General features: G+C 41.4%; 1 protein-coding gene across 6 annotated transcripts in view; it reads right to left on the bottom strand.

The window, feature by feature from the left end:
• Positions 1 to 20,225, bottom strand: part of mef2cb (myocyte enhancer factor 2cb) — a 78,275-nt gene that overhangs the window by 45,786 nt on the left and 12,264 nt on the right. For all 6 annotated transcript variants that reach the window (XM_056233348.1, XM_056233347.1, XM_056233346.1 and 3 more), the window contains one exon: positions 493 to 683. In XM_056233348.1, the coding sequence (XP_056089323.1) occupies positions 493 to 546 (54 nt within the window). In that variant the 5' untranslated portion in view covers positions 547 to 683. The remainder of the gene's footprint in view (positions 1 to 492; positions 684 to 20,225) is intronic.

The following is a 20,225-nucleotide window of genomic DNA, read 5'->3' as shown; positions in this document are numbered from 1 at the left end:
CTGAAAACCAGCTTGGCCAGAATTGGAGACCTACCAGTCCGACATAAAACAGCTAAAACCTTAAGCAGATTTTTCTTTTTTTCACCAGGGATTACAATTACAATTTATATTATTATGAACTCAGCTAAAGCTACAGATGATGAACAGGAGCTCAGTGATCTGAGAGCCGAGTTGAAGAGGAAAACTACTAAGGCAAGAAGGGCCCCTGGAGGGCCATCTTCTACCTCTGTGTTGACTCCACCTAAAGCCCTGAAGCATGTGGCATCATTCCACCATTGCCATCTCTGCGTGTTTGTGTTCTCCACCCACCCTGCCCCTGCTAAAGTAATATTCCACTGCCGTAAGCAAGAGGTGGCAGCGTGCGAGGACGCCGACAATTAGCGTGCGCACACCACCTACTTAGTCTATTTTAGTTCAAAATAACCCATCAAACTTTTGTGAAGGAAGCTGTCTAGAGTTAGTTTTTGGGTCCTTCTGGTCAGCGTGACTCACCTGTCTGTTGCGTTCATCCATAATCCGTGTGATCTGAATCTTTTTCCTCCCCATTGTCCCCGTCTTTTCGTCTCTCTCTTTCACCAATGAACTTTATTCTTTTGTCCCTCTGTTTTTGCTTGCGATTTCTTTAAACCAGGCTTTCTTCTCTTGACTTCCTCCGCTCACTTCAAAGATTCCAGTAGCTGTACCTGTGAAAGACAGAGAGAGAAAGGCATTAAGTCAGATGAAAAATGGCAAAACCGCAACGTTAAAAAACAGGGAATGGCAGAGTCTGAGCCACATGGGACAGCAAATAAAGACAAAAGAATCCGTAGACGTTTCGAGGCAGCGCTGTTTTCTGCCATCAATATCATGCAAATCAGATTCTCGCGCTTCGGCTGCGACTATGAGGGTAGACAGCACTGTCATGCTCTCTCTACAGTCACAGAGAATTTGACAGTGTTTTGGAAGTGCCACTAACTTAACAGCTCTAATCATTTGCAGTGTAACGCTTACTGTCGCCTGAACGACAAACAGCGCACTTTCCTAAACAACGCCGGTGTAACATCGCATAGAATTGTCACTAGAATGCTGAACGAACACACTTGTATTTCCCTTTTAGCTGAAATTTTGTGTGAACGCAACAAAACTGTGGCTGAGCTACGGTGCCCTGAAAGATGAGGCTCTACTATCCACGTATCATAAGATCTGAAGAAGAACCTGAATGGAAACCTGGGCCATCCTGATTAAGCCCTCGTCAAACCCGCTCTGGAATACGATCCCGCTGTCACGTCACGGCTTCACTCCGCTCTCCGTCTCTCAGGGAAAAAGGTGTGCGGGGCCTTTATCAGGCCCTCCTGCTGAGCCTTTTGAAAGGCTGCCCTCACCCGAGAAGCTAACCCAGGCTTTCTATAAAGTGCTCACAGCTCAGATCCACACAGTGCGAGAGCTCGCGATCACAGAACACACATGTGCGCGCACCGGTGTTTGTGTGCATGTGCGCACCTCTTTGGTGCCGTAAAGTAGGCCAACCCGATTCATCTCTGGGAGGAGCGGCAGAAGTGTTGTTGTGTTTTATTCTGACAGTAGAGGTGATAACGTCCCTCGTTATGCAAATGAGCGTCCCATTATTTAAGCTTTCTGTAATGCAGTAAAGCTGTCAGTGGTGTCACGTTAAAAGCCCTCCATTGCTTTCTCTTTATTCTCTGGCTCTTTTTCTTCTTTCTGAACCAGATTTCACCTGCCAGAGCAAGCAAGGAACATTGATGTAGATACACCTAAAGGATACGCTGCGCTTCTCACGTCTCTCTCCGCGCTGCCATGCTTCTCTCATTTATTAATAATCAAGTGTTTATGGGTGGAGTAGGGGTTTGAAAGTGTTCGAGAGACTTTTCCATGTCATACAAGTTAAACCGCAAGCAAACTCTAATTTCATTGGCTGAGATCCATTTTCATTTCATAGGATGCTGCTAATCCACGAAATTCCACACATAATTGTTGGATTCCTTCGGTGTTGTTGAAATAGAGTTGTTAAATACATAGTTTCTTCTCTACAAATACAACCGTGTGCTGATGTTGATATAATGTATTTTCCATTGTCTCTAATAATAACTGTGAATAAGATTACACTCTATTAGCATACAAACAAGAGCGCTCTGTACTTCACCAAGAGTTGTTAGCTGGACTGTTAGCGAGCACGTCTTAATGTGTATGTGGCGAAATCCGAAGCGGCTTGATGATTGTTTAGAGGACCACTGTAAAAGACATAATACAAGGAGCAAAACAACTCAACTACAAGCTGGTGATAATGACTGGACGCCTGTGTAAATATTTACCCACTGTGCAGCCAGCAGAACCTGGCGTCACCGAGTGCGATTTCGCTGCTCGCACTTGAAAGCTGATTAAGTAGTTAACTCAATCAAAACAGGGTCTTTGGCTGCGAATCCAAGAGGAGCTTCCTCATTGATAACGACAGGTCCGTAATACCTGAGACAATCAAGCCACAGTCTCAACGTGGACCTGCTGTGCCTTACGTCATTTTAAACATTCTTTAATGGGCTTCATCTGGACACTGATTCCTGTTTACAGTGGCACCAACAATTATTAAAGTATGAACTTTACAGCATAAAAGTTGACAAAATATCAAACATGATGATATACCTTGATAGAAATTCACTTTTTAAAACCATTCATTCATTCTTTCATTTCTATTTTTTAAGTTTTTCAAGTTTTTGCAGAACTTTCCTCACCTTCCTCAGAGTAATGCAATAAAAAGTACAATAGATAAAAGAAAATCAAAACAATTATACATCCAGATCAATACACATAACAATTTAAAACAATACATTTGTGTTGATTTATGTATTGTTTGTTTATTTATTTATTGTCAGAAAGTTAAATTAATGTGACAAGGTGTTGATATTTTATCTAATGCTTGCTACAGACTGTGCGATTTCAGCAATCCTATAAGATCATTACTAGATAGAAGTAATGGCTAATAGGCTAGTAGGCTAGTATAGAAGAATGCAGGTTAGTACAGACGAATAAACCGTAATACGCATGCGCTAGTGATAAACAAATAGAGAACGATTTATCGCACTTTGGCAATTGTGGTTTTTATGTGCGAGGAGGAAGCGAAAGAGGAGATTATGGAGAGGCGGTCATGGCTATGGGAAAAGAAGCCAACTTGGCAAGCTGATTTTGCAAATGGAGCTTGAGGTAAGTAGTTTTAAGTTTTAGTGCCATGCTTCATGACACTGTCAGAAAATTATCGCAGGCTATCTTTGGTCGCAAGACCGCGACAACGGACGTCTTTGAACCTCTCTTACTGTATGACGTAGGACCATCGTTTAGGAGCCACGGCCCCAGAAATCACCACCATTGGTCATCTTTCGTCTGGGACAGCCCAAAATCGTACAATGTGTTCCGGCATAAAGCATAAAGCTCTCTCTCTCTACATCATCCCCTCCTTCACATGTACACATGCTCACATTCATCTGCTTTCAGATTACCACAGATGAGCACAATCCAATTTACACCAGTAAAGCCGAACTACAGTGCAGACAAGTTGTGGTTGATCAGTAGCCAGCGGCGCTTTACATGTGAAAATAAGGTTCGACTCTCATAAAATATCTGATCAAATATGTCTGATGCACAAGTGTGGCTGAATCCTGTCAAAAGCACAGGAACAAATACTGTGTGTTTAAGATCAAATATGTGTGTGAGGAGGTTTTAAAGCTTATATGTGCAATTATACCAGAGAGAGAAAGAGTGAGGCGAAGAGGGACTACTAACAGGCTTTCTCTGCATTGCTAAGCCAATTCACTAATCCACAGCCAAACCATATGGGAAGGGTGAGAGAGAGAGGGAGAGAGAGATAGTCAAGGGCCAGAAAGATCCCTCCCCCAAAAGAAGCTCAGGACAGGTTTGGCATAGTGTGACAGGGAGAAGAAAGCCTGGAATAGGGGTCATCACCAAGGGCTTAAGGGTCATGGAGGGATGCTACAGGACAGAGAGGGAAAGATAAGACAAGTTAACCCACAACCTTTCTCAATTGATATATTGGGCTCAAAGCAAGAGCACAAAGAGCAAACATGAGCGGAGGGAGAAAACCAAAGGAAAAGCAGAAAGATGTGAGCAAGTCTCTCTTGAGGAAAGGGAGGAGAGGCTGCCGTCCACTTAACCATGCCTCTCTTTCTCTGCCACAGAGCACAAGGGTGGTGGGGGAACGAGGAGAAATCGTGGGGGAAAAGGAGAGAGAGGTGGGGGTGCCGGCACTGGGATGTAATGAGGTGCTGTGTTTTTCTCTCTTTCTCTCCTTCTCTCTCTCCTTTTAAGAAATGGAACTGTGAGGGCAATGAGTACGTTCATAAACAGGCACAATTCTGGGTCGGCTCGGTCCCTAGTGTTCCACCAAAAAAAAAAAAAAAAAAGTATATATATTTTGCACGCGATTGTATTGTCAAAGTCTTAATAAAGCGAATATGACTACTTCTCTGTGCTCAGCGATATAATTTTGTTAGGGGAAAAAGAAACAAAGCAATTTTTTATTTCTCTAAGGGGTCTCGTGTTGAGAATGAAAAATGATTAAGATGCAAATACCATGAATTAAATTTGTAAAAAAAAATAAAAAAATAAAAAAGTACAGAGATTGTATGTGATAATGAAACACTTGTTTTGAGGAGATATACAACTCTGGCAGGTTTCGCTTTTATTGAGATCTGGCGTAATCTGTGAGGTGCAGGGGGGTTATAGAGCAGCGCTGCTTGACTCCCACCACATTAAAGTCATCTGTATGTTATTATTACAATCAGACAGGAGCTGATCTTTTGAGAAATCGACCTCAGCACTATGTTGCCACCCTTTGTAAACTCTCTCGCTTCCACTTTCCCCGTTTTTCTTTTCTTTTCTTCACAGCACATCTGCAAGACATTTGGTACTAGTGTGTGTTTGAAAAAAGGGCAGTATCCTCTATCCTCGTGGGGAAATGTGGTCACGAAGATTTAAAATAACATATTATGGGCAAAAAGTAAACCTTTTAGGAGGTGCATGATACATTAAATAAACCCTCACTCTTTTAAAATAAACTACCATTTCCTTGAAGAGGTCAACAATTTTTAATAATGTGTCTTATGAACAATTTGAACACAATGGTACACTTTTGAACCTTCTTGGATGTGACACTTTTTACCACATCCTAATCTTAAAAAATGTTCATGCTGTACTCATTGAAACTAAAATAATATTTATTTACTCCCATGTTTTTTTTTTCTTTTCTTTTACACACATATTTTTATGTGGTTTGCACTTAAAACGGGGCAGGGAGCCCATACCGAGAGAGTTAACAGCCTATTGTCTGTATAAAGTCATTATGGCCAGTGCTTCTTAAGTGTGGCAGAGTCTGCCTGAGGGACGAAGCTGAAGAGTGCCCATAAATCTTGGCAGTGGAAAAGACACAGGACGGGTGACCTGAACCTGAGATCAGGATCAGTGTGGGAGGAACCCTGGCAGTACAGATCTTAATGAGTGCTGCTAAATCCACATACACAGTAAAAAGTGTGTACAACATTTTTACTGTATGTGGATTTTAAAATTTGAATTAAAGTGGACAGGAATAAAAGGGACAGCTACAACGATACATAATATTTAGGTACATTTTCATTTTACAAGGCTGACTTTGGGCAAATTGACAGAAATCTGTTGCCACTAAAAATCTTACACATTATTGTATCACAAATTGTTTTCTGACCAACTATAGAGATCAAAGGCAGCTACATCATTTCTAGTTTGTTGCAAGTTTTTGTTAAGAAACAAATATATATTAAATATTTATGTAATAAAAAAATATGTTGTGATGAAAAAAGTAAAGAAAACATTTAAAGTAATTGTAAAACTGTGTGACAATTATTCCAATATAGATGTATGCATATGTAAAAATACAACATACAAATTGAACAATTAATTCTGTGGATCAGCAGGAAAAAAAATCAGATGTTAAACTCTCTTTTACTATGATGCAATTCAGATAGCATATTGCTTAACAAGTTTACAGTTTGATACTAATATTTGGACATTTAGTGCAACAAATCTGATTTAAATCCCCCTTAATTTCCACCGACTGTATTTTGAATGCAATCAAAACATATTAAAAGCTACTGTAAGACTCATATTATCATTATTGTAAGGGAGCAGGAGTCTATCTGGGCTCCTCCATGGTCATTTACACCCCCCACTGTATGACTGGATAGTGACAGGAAACATACATGCACACACACAGAATGGTGGAAGGATATGACATCAGCAGCCACAGACAATCAAAGGTGTAAAGGTGCTTCCTTTCCTAAACTGTTCCAGCGTACACAAAATGGGAACCAAAACTCCTGCGCTTCCTTCTCCAGGCCAGAAAAGAAGAAAAAAGAAGAGAAGAATAGAGAGAAAAAGAGTTGAGGGCTTGAGCCACAGCTGACTGTAAACAAACCGCCTCCACTGATGCAACCCCAGACAAAAACAAAAAAACAAAAAAAGAAGTCAAAAACGGCTTGTGGTGTGTACTTTTTAAGCACTTAGTGATGGCCAAAAATTTAATGACAAAGCTTAACAAACATACTTGCAGCGGATATGGTTTAAAAATCACTGCATCCACATTATTAGATTTCATCACACAAAACAACCTCATTCTGTGATGGTAAAACTGATTTCACAGCCATTCTTATTTTCCAAACCATGCAAGTCATTTGTTTTTTCATAAACTCATTTCAACCCAAAGGGGAAAAAAAAGAGCAGAGATGAAGAGAGACATTTTCAAAATGTGAGATTTTATTAGCAAAAGTGTAAAATTATAGATGAACTGCTTTTCTGTTTTTGCAGTGATTAGTGAATAGCTCTTTTCAGGTGCTTTGCTAGATTAGGGCATTGGGTGGAGGGATTTATTTATGTGATACAGGGCGCTCTTTCAGGACTCTGCTGCAATACCTTCCTTCTGTCTCTACAGGAATCAACAGCTAATTACTTAAATAGTTCTACATGTACCTTAAAATAACACGCCGGCCCCTCTGACTTCCCCTCTCTTTGTCAAAACAGCTAAAATTCTTGGCATAGAATCATGTAAGACATAAATATGACATGCTCTTGTCAGGTTTGTGGGTTTACACTGCTTGCAGAAATATATGGTTTGAATCCAGATTTAAATCACCACCACCATTTTCTACTACTTAAAGTACTTTGTTGAGCTCTCTACAGTTTTCTATATCATTTTCCAGTAACATGTAAATCTGTTCGATCTCAAAAACAAACGTTGCGTCCGAAATCGAATACATCCATACTATCTACCTTTTTCCTCAAAGTCTCGCCCGACTCATAGTGAAATGATGCTTTACATTTTCGGTCTTTTAAGTCGAGTTAGCGCATTTTCCGAGCTGATAATGTGATGTTAAACTTAGGTTAAATGGTTTAAAAAAGCACTTGACTCCATAGTGCCATCACTCTACAGACAAAGAAAAAGCTTTTTAATACTTTGTAACAAGGAAGTATGGATTTTCGATGCAAGGTCTGATGAAAAAGTGCCGTAGTGTTGTAGTCTTTCATATGGAGGCATGTGACCAAGCGCCACAGTGGAAAACAGAATGAAAGGGTGTTAACAGCAGTTGCATCCTTCATGAAGTCAGTAAACAGGGAAGTGTGGCCCACTAAAGCCAGAACCAGGGAAGGTGAGAGCTATCTTTCCATTAGCGACTGGGTGCTGGCCCAAGGAAAGCATGGCACAACATACTATGTCAACTCTACTGAAAGAGGTACGCTGAAACCAGCTGCTCAGCTGACAGACACATACTGAGTGAATGGTGTCTGATCAGTCCTGTTCTGGTCGGCCAGCTGTTAGTAAAGAAATAAGGGAAAAATAACAGCCCTGACAGTGGCTCGGTCTTCTCGTGAACAGGGCAATGGCCCTGTGGTGGGCATAAAAAATAGATTGCGTGGGTTTCTTTGGGTGGTTTCATCGGTCAGTATGCCGAAGGCATTACTTCAAGGAAGCTCTCAGACTTCTGGGTGAGTTCTTAGTACTGTGGAACAGAGTTAAAGAAAGAAAGGAGAACTGAAATAATCAACTACGCTAGCATGTCAACGAAAACTCTATGACTATGTTCACAGCCAGTGTTTGAGATGAACAACCATATTTACTAACAGGTGTGACTTTCAAATTGTTCTGTTCATATCTTACAGAAGTGAACTGATTAATGTCGGTAAAAAGTAATAACTAAAGCCAAGCCCCTTTTAATTGTGAATATGTCTGTAACCATACTGACAGTGACTATAGTAATTGCCAAATATGGCGACTTGTCAACACCATAAAGTTACAAATGATATGACGCAAATGCACAGTTGGTCTCACATTGTATTAACTAGTTGTTGTCTGACATGTAAGAGTCAGAACATTTATAGAAATCAGAGTCACTCTCGTTGAAACCTGAATTTATGTGTGAAAATGCATAATTGATTGCGATGAAAATGGAATGACAAGGGTATTCAACAGCTGTGAAGAGTTGCATAGTTTATCACATTATAAAACTAGCCCAGACACAGCAACCACTGCTCTGTACACTTCTGGAGTCAAAACATAGGTGTTCATTCTCCGCACTTGATAATTCCTATAATGAGCAGAGAACGACAATGTCTTGTAATGTTAGCCATGTTGTAGGGGGCGATAGTTAGGAGGGAAGACAAAGTCATGTGACCTTCCCCGCAACATCAGAAAGCATGCTCGGATGATCCTCTGATTATTTCATCGCACATTTTTTTTCATCCCCTCTTCTCCCTCTGTACCACGGCATTCTAATCAGACTAATTAAAAGCTTTGTTCATTTGGAAATCTCCGATGACAATTTGTTTCACTCTACCCTACAGCGGTCCTGTGAAAAGAGAATTAAATTTGATCTTCTGACAGCAATTATTAAACGCTCCCTCCTGGCTTCAATTAAGCCCAGAGGCTAACGTGGCTCACCAGGCAAGAGCGAGGGCCAAGATACTTCCTTTGTCACTTTATCATCGCTCTCTCTCTCTCTTTCTTTCCTTTGGATTTTTTTTAATTCATGTACAAAAATCTCAATGCAATGATTTAAAGATTGTTTAGGGTATATTTTTTTTGTTCCTTCTTGCAGTGGCCTTACAAGATGCTGGTTGAAGGGGGAGCAAGGGGGTAAGGTGGAAAAGGGAAGTTGAGCAACCTCTCTCTGATCAATCGGCAGTGATTGCGAGAAAGTTCTTTTTATGAGTGATGTTTCAGTAATGATGGTGAAACAGTTGGTGACCAGATGTTACTTTCACTTTCACTGTAGTCAATAACAAGCAAAACAAAAAAAAGGTTAAAGGTCAGTCTGATATAGCAATATCATCAAATGTGCAATCTCAAGTATCATTTTCATATGTATAGTATGTAGTATTTTTCAATATGTAGCTCTCAGTTTCTCCGTTAAAGCAAATTCTCACTGCACTGGCAGACCAGACGCTGATCAAAGGGAACCAACAATTCGTCAGGTTTTGTCAGCGCTGGTCGGCGGCTGTTTTCACCGATTGAACATGTTTGTCAGGTCTTGAAATGTCTCAGAAGTGACACTGCAATCTAGTGATTGTCGCCATTGGTCGGTGTCTGTCGGGGCGGTGTGGCTTTTATGGTTGGAAACTCAGCAATGCAAATTCATACTTCTGACTGATCTGTGACCTGCTCTTGTAAGCAAATTATATAACTGAGAACCGCAGGGCCACAGTTTCCAACTGACAAAGCAATATTCCCAAATGACTGTTCGCTGTACCTACACTGACCAGAGAAATGAATCAATTCCTACCTTGGGATCACACGTGGCATTTCTGACCTCCCCCTTGAGGTGACCTGAAGACATCTAAACTGATCATAAAACACATTTAGATCTTTCAGGGAGAAAATCATTTGAAGTTGAAACCCATTCAGCAAAGATGTCCTTCAAAATGTTGACCTGACTCTTTTTCTTTTTTTTTTACCCTCCACATTTCTCTCTCACCGGTCCCAAAGCTCTGTGAGGAAACCGAGTAACCCAGATCGGGAGGAAGAGAGCGCGGAAGAGGAGATGAAGATTACGTGAGCCCAGACACTATCTCAAATCTCCTGCTGCAAAATGTTATGCCATTATTACGCCCTCCCCGTCCTCGGTTTTCCAAAGTGATGTCACAGTTTGGTTTGAGCGCAAGCCGATCCGCTTGATTGTTGGAAGCATTGCTGCGCTGTTGACATTGCGGATCATTAAACTGTGATTGTTGCAGTTAGCGTTTGTCTAAACATGAGTGCCAATATGACTGGGTGACGCCTATCTCTCTTTCCTCCTCTCTAATGGTTTCTTCTTGACTCACTCCTTCTATGGCCTCACGTCTTTTTATGCAGGACTAGGGATGTGGACTAAATCGACTAGTTGGAGATTTGCATGAATGACTTGTCGGCTTGTTTGATTAGGTTGTTTTCAGGTGCACCCTTAGGGAGGCTTTAAAAAACAGCTTGACGCACACTGGGGTTCTGAGACTAGTTTTTAAAAGAAGAGTTATTTTTTGTCATTTAAAAAAAAAAGCAACACTCATGGCGGGAAGCTCAAAAACAGATCGAGATGTGATTCAACGTCATATGATGCCGATCTGAATGCGTATGGCTGTAGCAACGATGCTTTAAATGAAAATCATTTTAGATAACTGTTTTACTGTGCTGTTTTAATTGTGTAACCATGAAAGTAAAGCACACTGTAAGCATGCTAATAAAAAAATAACCGCTAAAAATGTATATAAATAAATACATTTAAATATTTATACTGATTTATATATGTTCACATATTCACACATACATGTGTGTATTAAAATAACTTAAAAATGATTGTTTCATTATTATGAAAAAACATAAAAATATTTAGATACATTTTATGAATATACATTTATATTAACAATATTTAAATATATAATATATATTAAAAAAACGTCTCAAAATTCGGATCTCTTTGGCTAAGATACCTGCAACCCCCCCTTTGGTGTCTTCACAGCTTGTGAAGGGGGACCAGGCAGCCCCGGGCCCAGTCTCTCATTACGGTTTCAGGATGCCGACGCATTACCCCCCCCCCCCCCCCCCCCCCACCCCCCGTTTGTAGTGGTGAGGGGGAACCACCAGGGGCTGGCACAAGTTACTCCAGTATCGGCTCGGCCTGACCTCATCAAAGCACGCGCTCGTAATTTGTCACAGAAAGCAACCAATTAAGATGCGTTAAGGGATGAGGGAGGGGAGGGGAGGGAGAGAGGGAAGGGTAGACGGGGCAAAAGCAGTGAAAAGATAGCATTTGATTAAAGAGTCAGCGCGGCTGCGGTGAATCAAAACGGTCCGGACTTTCAAAGAAAAACCTCAAACATGAACGGGAGGTTTAGAGCATAGAGCTAGTGTGATCAGATAAAGAGCTGGTGGTTAACCCTTGATGAGGAAGAAAGAACGGACGTAAAAAAGAGTGAATATTAGATTTTCACGACTTTTACAATACGCACACACATGTTGAATGGACTAACTTAGCAACAAGCTTCTGGACCCGTCACAGAGGTGACCCTTCAGGCCAAGCTCCTCCCACTTTGTTGTGTCAGCTATTTTTAGTTGACACAAAGATATGTATTTTAGTCGTAATATATATATATATATACACTTACCGGCCACTTTATTAGGTACACCTGTCCAACTGCTCGTTAACACTTAATTTCTAAGCAGCCAATCACATGGCGGCAACTCAGTGCATTTAGGCATGTAGACATGGTCAAGACAATCTCCTGCAGTTCAAACCAAGCATCAGTATGGGGAAGAAAGGTGATTTGAGTGACTTTGAACGTGGCATGATTGTTGGTGCCAGAAGGGCTGGTCTGAGTATTTCAGAAACTGCTAATCTACTGGGATTTTCACGCACAACCATCTCTAGGGTTTACAGAGAATGGTCCGAAAAAGAAAAAACATCCAGTGAGCGGCAGTTCTGTGGGCGGAAATGCCTTGTTGATGCCAGAGGTCAGAGGAGAATGGCCAGACTGGTTCGAGCTGATAGAAGGGCAACAGTGACTGAAATAACCACTCGTTACAACCGAGGTATGCAGCAAAGCATTTGTGAAGCCACAACACGCACAACCTTGAGGCGGATGGGCTACAACAGCAGAAGACTCCACCGGGTACCACTCATCTCCACTACAAATAGGAAAAAGAGGCTACAATTTGCAAGAGCTCACCAAAATTGAACAGTTGAAGACTGGAAAAATGTTGCCTGGTCTGATGAGTCTCGATTTCTGTTGAGACATTCAGATGTTAGAGTCAGAATTTGGCGTAAACAGAATGAGAACATGGAACCATCATGCCTTGTTACCACTGTGCAGGCTTGTGGTGGTGGTGTAATGGTGTGGGGGATGTTTTCCTGGCACACTTTAGGCCCCTTAGTGCCAATTGGGCATCGTTTAAATGCCACGGCCTACCTGAGCATTGTTTCTGACCATGTCCATCCCTTTATGGCCACCATGTACCCATCCTCTGATGGCTACTTCCACCATGTCACAAAGCTCTAATCATTTCAAATTGGTTTCTTGAACATGACAATGAGTTCACTGTACTAAAATGGCCTCCACAGTCACCAGATCTCAACCCAATAGAGCATCTTTGGGATGTGGTGGAACGGGAGATTCGCATCATGGATGTGCAGCCGACAAATCTGCGGCAACTGTGTGATGCCATCATGTCAATATGGACCAAACTCCCTGAGGAATGCTTCCAGCACCTTGTTGAATCTATGCCACGAAGAATTGAGGCAGTTCTGAAGGCAAAAGGGGGTCCAACCCGTTACTAGCATGGGGTACCTAATAAAGTGGCCGGTGAGTGTATATATAGTGCTACGTTTCCTTTTAAGTGTAACTATTTCATTGTTTCCATGTTTCCGCCTCACAGTGACATTCAAGATGTCCTGCCATGCATCACTGCAATTAATCTCAGTCTCTCCCCTGCGTGCACAAAGAAAATGTTCCACAACTTGTACCTTTTTTTTTTATTCTCCTATCAAATCCTCCATACAGGAGTATCCATGTGTAGCGTGTGATGTGCGCGCGTGTATTTCACTACTTATTTATTTATTTTTTCAGGCTTTACCTTGTTGTTCAGTAGCGTGTCAGTGTTGCACGCATTTGCATAGCTTCCTTTACTGTGTGCTTCTTGTGTCTTGCAGCTGTGACGGGCCTGTTTTTTTTATAGGTGATCAGAAAACAGTGACAGCGAAAGTTTTCCGATGCCGCACGCCGGATTAAACGGCTTCACTTTTCTGCTTCACACTTTTCAGTCATCTCGATGAAGGAGAAAAAAAATGCTAGTCATACAAAAAAAAAAAAAAAAGAAAGAGGAAAAATCTCTGCTCAGAGGAAGAATAAAATATTGTGAGATGCATATCACATGTTGTTTTTTCAGGCATTTATATAAAAAATAATCACTCTTCTAATTGCTGTTATTCTGATGGTAATCACTCACTCTAGCTAAATAATGACCGCTTCTCGATTTGACTCGATAAGGGCGGAAAAGAAAACAAGTGAAAGCAAGTGCTTACAGCCGGTGTTGTATAAATCAGGTCTGTGTGTGTGTGTTTTCCAGAGGCTTATCTACACCATCTTGTTTTAAGGGGGGGGGGTTTGGGAAAGTGCAGCCTGCAGAAGGTTGCGCAGGGAGGGAAGCTTTTTCTCAAGGCTCCAGCTACTCGGCAGCACAGGGATCGGCCAAGCGATCTCCCTCGGCTCCCGATCCAGCTGCAGCGTTCACATAACCCCAGCTGTCCCCCTCGGCTTATGATAGCACAACTTGTCTCTCCCTCCCTCCTTTGCGCTTGCACCCATGGACTTTTCCACTCCCTTCTGCACTGTTGGGCACACATCAGCCCACCCCCCCTCCACCGTACGTTGTTTTTCTTATTGAGCATTGTATGTTTTTTTACAGGTTTCTTTTGCCCCCACCCCTGAGAAAAATCCTATGGCTGTTTGACCCTGAGATGGGATGTGAATGCCCACCCCTCCTCCTACCGAGCCTCCCTTTCCTTGCTCTGGCGCCGACATTGGGGACTGTCTTTCTCCTGTCTCCTCTTTCCTCCATCCTCTTATTCTATCCTTGACTCTCCCTGGGTCTGCTCCCAGCTCCGGCGTTAGGCAGACGTTCCAGCTGCGCATTATCCCAAATAAACAACTCATTACACATGTAATTAACTGAGGGGGCTAGCCAAGCATCGGAAGCTAATCCACACCAGCATTCCCAGTCCTTCTCTTTTCCGATTCTGCTGGAGGGGAGCTTGGAGAAAAAAGAAAAAAAAAGTGGGCTGCGTTCAGGACAAGGAAGCGAGAAAGTGAAAAAGGATTTCGAATCGACTTCCCAACAAAATTAACCTTCTTTTTTTGCCCTCTCTCCGTCATTCTCCACAAATTGTTCTCGGCTCTTCCTTGTTTTCTCGACCATCTCAGAAGTGGGTCATCGACGGGCTGCCTAGCAGAACGTGGAGAAAAAAAGGTCTGCGCTTTCCTTAGCGAAAAACAGTTGTAGGCTTTTTACGAGCGGCCTGCTTATCCAATTAAACTGTCATAAACACATTAATATAACGGCACATGCCCGTTCAGGGAGAGAGGAAAAGAGGCTAACTGCCGCTTTATTAACATGAGGTTTCTTCACCTGCGCACTGAAGCTTGACAAGAGCAGTTCCTCTTTCTTGCGAAAGATGATGATGTATCTAATAAGATTACACCTCCTACGTTAACAGGCCTTCAGAGCACAGGGCTTTTAATCTGACCTATGTAACAATAACCTGAGGATAAAAGCAACCATGTCAACATAATGAAATGATGTCCATTGTGTGTCCTCTACTCTGGTGGGACCAATCCAAAGTTGTTGAAAGAGAAAATTGCAGTAAAAAATATATATTTTAGAGATCATTTTTGTGCATTTATAATGCAGATGCAAGTAAATACGCCTCTTTTCCTCTTCAGACTCTAAATTTGTCCTAATCTATCCAAGGTGTCAGGCCTATGTTCAGGCTTCTCTGCGGTCTACAGGTGCTAACGTAGAGTCCAGAGGTCCAATACACAACCCCTCTAGAGAGACACCAGCGGGAAACTGGGGCGAGCTAGCAGGAATGTTTGCCGAGTCAAATTCAATCATGCCACATCATTAATTCACAATCTTAACCGTTGGCAACAGGGCTGGGGACATAAGTGCAGAGCTGTTCACACTGAGGTTTGTCAATCAAATATACACTAGCGTTCAAAAGTTTGCACTCTTTAAGATTCTTAAATGTTTTAAAGGGATTATATTACAATCAGCAGTACATTTATTTGATTAAAAATACAGTAAAAAGTAATATTGTGACAATTACAATTTTAATTACAATTTTAAAAGATTCCAATATATTTTAAAATGTAGTAAATATATTTTATTTATTTAGTAAAGCTGATTTTCTTTCAGCAGCCATTACTACAGAAATCTTTTGCAGCATTATAAATGTATTTATTGTCACATTTGATTCATTTTATGCATCCATTCTGAACAAAAGTAAGAATTTCTTACCCCAATTTTTTTAATATTATGTAAACTAAACTATTTTCTTAAAGTACCTTGAAGTAATGTTTTACACAGAGACTAATTTTATGCAATTTATCTTTAGCATAATTTTCTTTAAGGAATGTTATCTTAAGGAACTATACGTATACTTGATCTAACCCTTAAAACACTTTTGTTTGTGTAATCTAATGTTCTCAGATTGACTGAGTCATAATAAATAATATTTTTTTAATTTAATATTTAGATCCACATTCATATAAAACACTTTGTAAGTTCCTGACAAACCTTTTTTTTTCTCTCATTATTTATTTAGTGAAACTATTTTCACATAGTGGCGTTGAATGTGGTAAATCTACTGGAGGTGGGAAAATACTTTAAAGTTCCTAAACAGCTCAAGTTTGTAATGAAGAAATAAAATTAGTACCTCACTTCTAAAAATATTCCATAATGTGGACATCGCCCTATTAGATTACACTCCGTGCCTACGCACTATTTTTTTTTCTCTATTCTCTTCTCTTCACCAACCGTGAAGACCATACAACAGTCTAAAAGCTCTGTTGCAACGTATAGTCATATGACTATTTTCCATTTAATAAGTTCCTGTTAAAACCACACATATCAAGGTCTGTTTAAGGAGAGCATGATATAGAGAGGATACAACGTGAACATTAGGCGGTGGGGGACAACAGAGCTCGCCAGAGTCTCGGCAGGTATCTCCCTTCCTTTCCTTGTCTATTTATAACCCGTGAGCCGCTCTGATCCAAAAATAAGACAGTGACCAATTTTAACCTGAACAATACTGCAGGCTCACAATCGTAGTCCCTGGCGCACATATGCACACACATGCAGACAAACACAGGCGGAAAAAAAAAGTCAATCTCATGGCTGAGCTATTTCTGGCGGGACAGCAACATTTAGGAAGTGTGGGCTACGGGCCAGCAAGCAGTTTAATGACACGCCTGCGTCACATGGTCTAATGTCAGGAGCTCCCGCCATTGTCAGGGTTGAGCACGGGCATAAACACACACGCACACACACGCACGCACGCACGCACAAGGTTATTTGTTTTTCCAGAGGGGCTGTAACAGAGCAGCTGCAGGTGAAAGGAGCCACCTCCACACTTCACCATATAAAGCTGAGCACTCCACGTCCCGTCCTGCACTGGCCAGCAAACCCTGAAGTTTCAAATGAAGTGCTGGTCTTATTAATTATGCATACAAGTCGGTGCCGCACATTTCCTTTCCTTCTTTCTCTCTCTCACTCTAGTTTTTCTCTCCATCTCTCTCTTTTATTCTCCTCTTTTCCAGATGGAGCATCTGTAATAAAATTAATGACATCATTGGCTGTACTTCGGAGTAACTACTGGAAGAAAAGACATACATCAAAGTAAACAGTGTACTGTGGAGAAGGGGGAGGGGGGATAAGTATGAAGAAAAAAACTGATAGTTCCTTGACTGTTAGATATAAAACAAAGAAAGAAAATGAAATGTGTGCTATATGTATTATTCTAATATATTACTCTACACAGTCTAAAATTAATAGCACCCGTCATTTATTGTGGAATAAAACCGACTTAAGACAGAGCAGACAGCCAAAGGCTGAAACTGGCTGGTCTGATTGGTTATTTTGGAGGTGGGTGACAGCCTGCTGAAGGACCCTGTAAACGCCACCACAAACATAAAGGCATTAAGTGTCACAATGCCAGGCTCACAGACACATCTCCCCTTCTGTATTCACGACTTTTCTTTTTCTTTCTCTTCCTTGAATCTCGAGTGTCCAGCACGGCACGCTTTTCCCCCGAAGTTTCAGCCTCCGCTGCTGACAGGCCGCTGTTGAGAAGGGCGCAGATGACTGCAGAAAGACACACGTGTGCAGCTTGGCAGGACACCGCTCGTGAGAAGCTGCTCTTGCGAGCCGCCTGAGAGGCTGTCTTTGCAAGCTCGGCTGAATGAAACACCTCAACCTCACACTAATGAAAAGAAACTCTTATTTCCTCCCGACGTTTTATGTTCAAACGTATCTGAATCACGTCTGTCAGTTGTCAGACGCAGTGGCCCGTGTTTACTACCCAACGAGCTAAAAAAAAAAAAAAGAACGCACCAAACAGTATATGATGATGAAAATCACAGGATCGTGACACATTGAAAGTGTCAAGAAGACCTTCGAGTAAATTGCTAAAAATATACGCCTTGCCACACGGCACTGTGCTACGGGCAGCTTCGGCGACAGAGACGTCGGGGTTATGAATGTTATGTGAAGCTGGGGCATAGAGGGCCCTCTGTCCCCCCTCTCACCGGAGAGCCTTACAGAATGACTGGGCTATGCTGCCCCACTGACAAAGATAAATTACATTTGCTGGAAAATATTTCAGCATTTTTTCCCCTCCCCTAACCTCTCGACTCGTCTCTCATTTTTTATTTTTTTTGAAGTTTTTCGTCGCTTTTTTGGCCCGAATCCACCAGTGTGCCGTGAAGCAAGTCGCACACACCGTGCCACTGTGCTTTATCATGGAACAATGCGTTTAAGCATGGAGTCGGCAAACACAGATCGAGATGGTTAATGAAAAGTTTTGCAAGTAAAACTGACCGGATACGTGAGGTGTATATTTTTAGCAATTTTACTCGAAGGTCTTCTTGACACTTTCAAAGTGTCACGATCCTGTGATTTTCGTCATCATATACTGTTTGGTGCGTTTAGAGAATGTGTGAAATCTCTGAACCTGATTTTTTGAATCTCAAACTCTAACTAACGTAGAACAGCCAATACAACACGTCGTACATTCTCTGTATATAAAATGCTGGATTGCATCAATTATGCACGGCTAGATAAAATGTGCTCTCGAATGCAGGGATGTACCCTTTCCTAAACTGTGTCTACTGTTCTGTGAACTCTTATCTAGCATAAAATGTGCTCTGTTTTCCTAAGAATCTGACCAAAGTGGAAGCGTTTCGATGCTTAAGGCCAGAAAAGGTTCCCTGCTAGACCACCCAAATCTGAAGAGGAGTTTATAAGAAACAGGAGTCACCTTTTTTTTTGTGTGGGGGGTGGGGGGGGGGGGGGGGCAGCACCTCTTTCATGTCCGCAGCGTGATATGTTGCGCACATTCATTCGGTGTACGCACGCACACTGACTTGTCTGTCATCGCAGCCTCCTCGTGGCAGCCTCTACCATCCTTCATAGCTTTCTATCATCTGCTCGTGTACAAATACACAGTAAAATAGCGTTCTTTCTCATATCATGCAAATGCACATCCACATACACAACTCTCAGAACTATTTCCAGCCACATACACGCAGACTTCTTTAGCATACATAATAATCACTGTGTGTTCGTTACGTACCACGTAAGCCCACAGCAGATCTTTAGAACACAGAACGTTCAGCTGAAAAATTCAATTTTATGCAGAAGTATTCTTTTCACAATATAATTAAACATCAAAGGCAGGACTATTCCTCTGTGATTGAGCAGCACTCTGGTGAATCAACTCCATACACCACCTTCCACTTTACAGCGGGAAAGAAAGTTGCCAAGCGTCACTGCTAATTACAAAATAGAGACAGAAGCAAAGTTAAATTCATTATGCAAAAACCAGGACTCGTACGCGTTGGGTACGTTCAGCTAATGCCAAATATCATAACCTCTTTGAGGGTAAAAATGACTTATCTGGAGCTGGTTTATTTGCTTTATTAAACTATTTTTTTAGCCAAGTAAATGAAGCTGAGAAAGAGAGTACGGAAAAAACGAAATGAGAAAATGTTTGACTTCATTGACTCAAAATTAACACACTGCTGTGTAATAAAACGGGCTGATATTACTTTTTTATTATTATTGCTGAAGAGTTACAATGAAAATAAAGACTCTGTGTTTCTTTTTGAGCTCATGAAACTTAGGAGATAGTGGTAAATGTTTGGTTTAAAGATATATTATGACTTTTGTTTTTTTTGGGGGGGAATAGAACACATTTAGATTAATGACTATTCATTACTATATATATATTTTTTTTCATAATGCCTACCTTTGCTTGAAGATCAATAATCATTCATCCCACTCCACGCAAAAGTGTAATTTACCTAACTGCAAAAAAAAAAAAAAAATCCTAGTGATTATTAGGACAAATCTAAAGACAATACATTTGTGCTTTGGAGGGGTACACAAACTGTGCCTGTAAATGCCTCTGACAATCGGCTCAAGTAGCTCAGCCAATCAGAGTGACACGTGGAGAGCTGATCCCTCTTTGAGAGAAGTGTAAGGCCATGTTGTCACTGTTGGTTTTGTGAATCGACAGAAGCCTAATCCCCAGTGATTTCCTATACGACAGGTCTGAGGACGACCGCTCATGTGTGTGTGTGCGTGTGTGCGCGTATATGTGCACGGCTATGAGAGGACTCTCTGAGTGTAATCATATGAGTCCACATGTGAGTGTGTTCATTTTCCTCTTGGGCAGATTAAGCAAACACTAAATCCCAGGAGAGCAACAGGTGAGACACTCACACACACACGTACATGCACACACATACAGGAGCTTCATTGATTGTGTCGCCTGTCTGACAGTATAGTCTGAAAAAGAGTGCACTTGTGGTAGAAGTGACAGAAATACAATACGTGACGCCTTTTTGCGTGGAGAAATTGTATCTATAGTCAAAATTTAGCTTAAACTGTT

Source organism: Rhinichthys klamathensis, unplaced genomic scaffold (genome assembly GCF_029890125.1).
Source record: "Rhinichthys klamathensis goyatoka isolate OS25496 unplaced genomic scaffold, OSU_Roscu_1.1 h1tg000369l_1, whole genome shotgun sequence".
Classification (NCBI taxonomy): Eukaryota; Metazoa; Chordata; class Actinopteri; order Cypriniformes; family Leuciscidae; genus Rhinichthys; species Rhinichthys klamathensis.
Note: the sequence above shows the minus strand (reverse complement) of the source record. Positions and strands in the feature narration are given on the sequence as shown.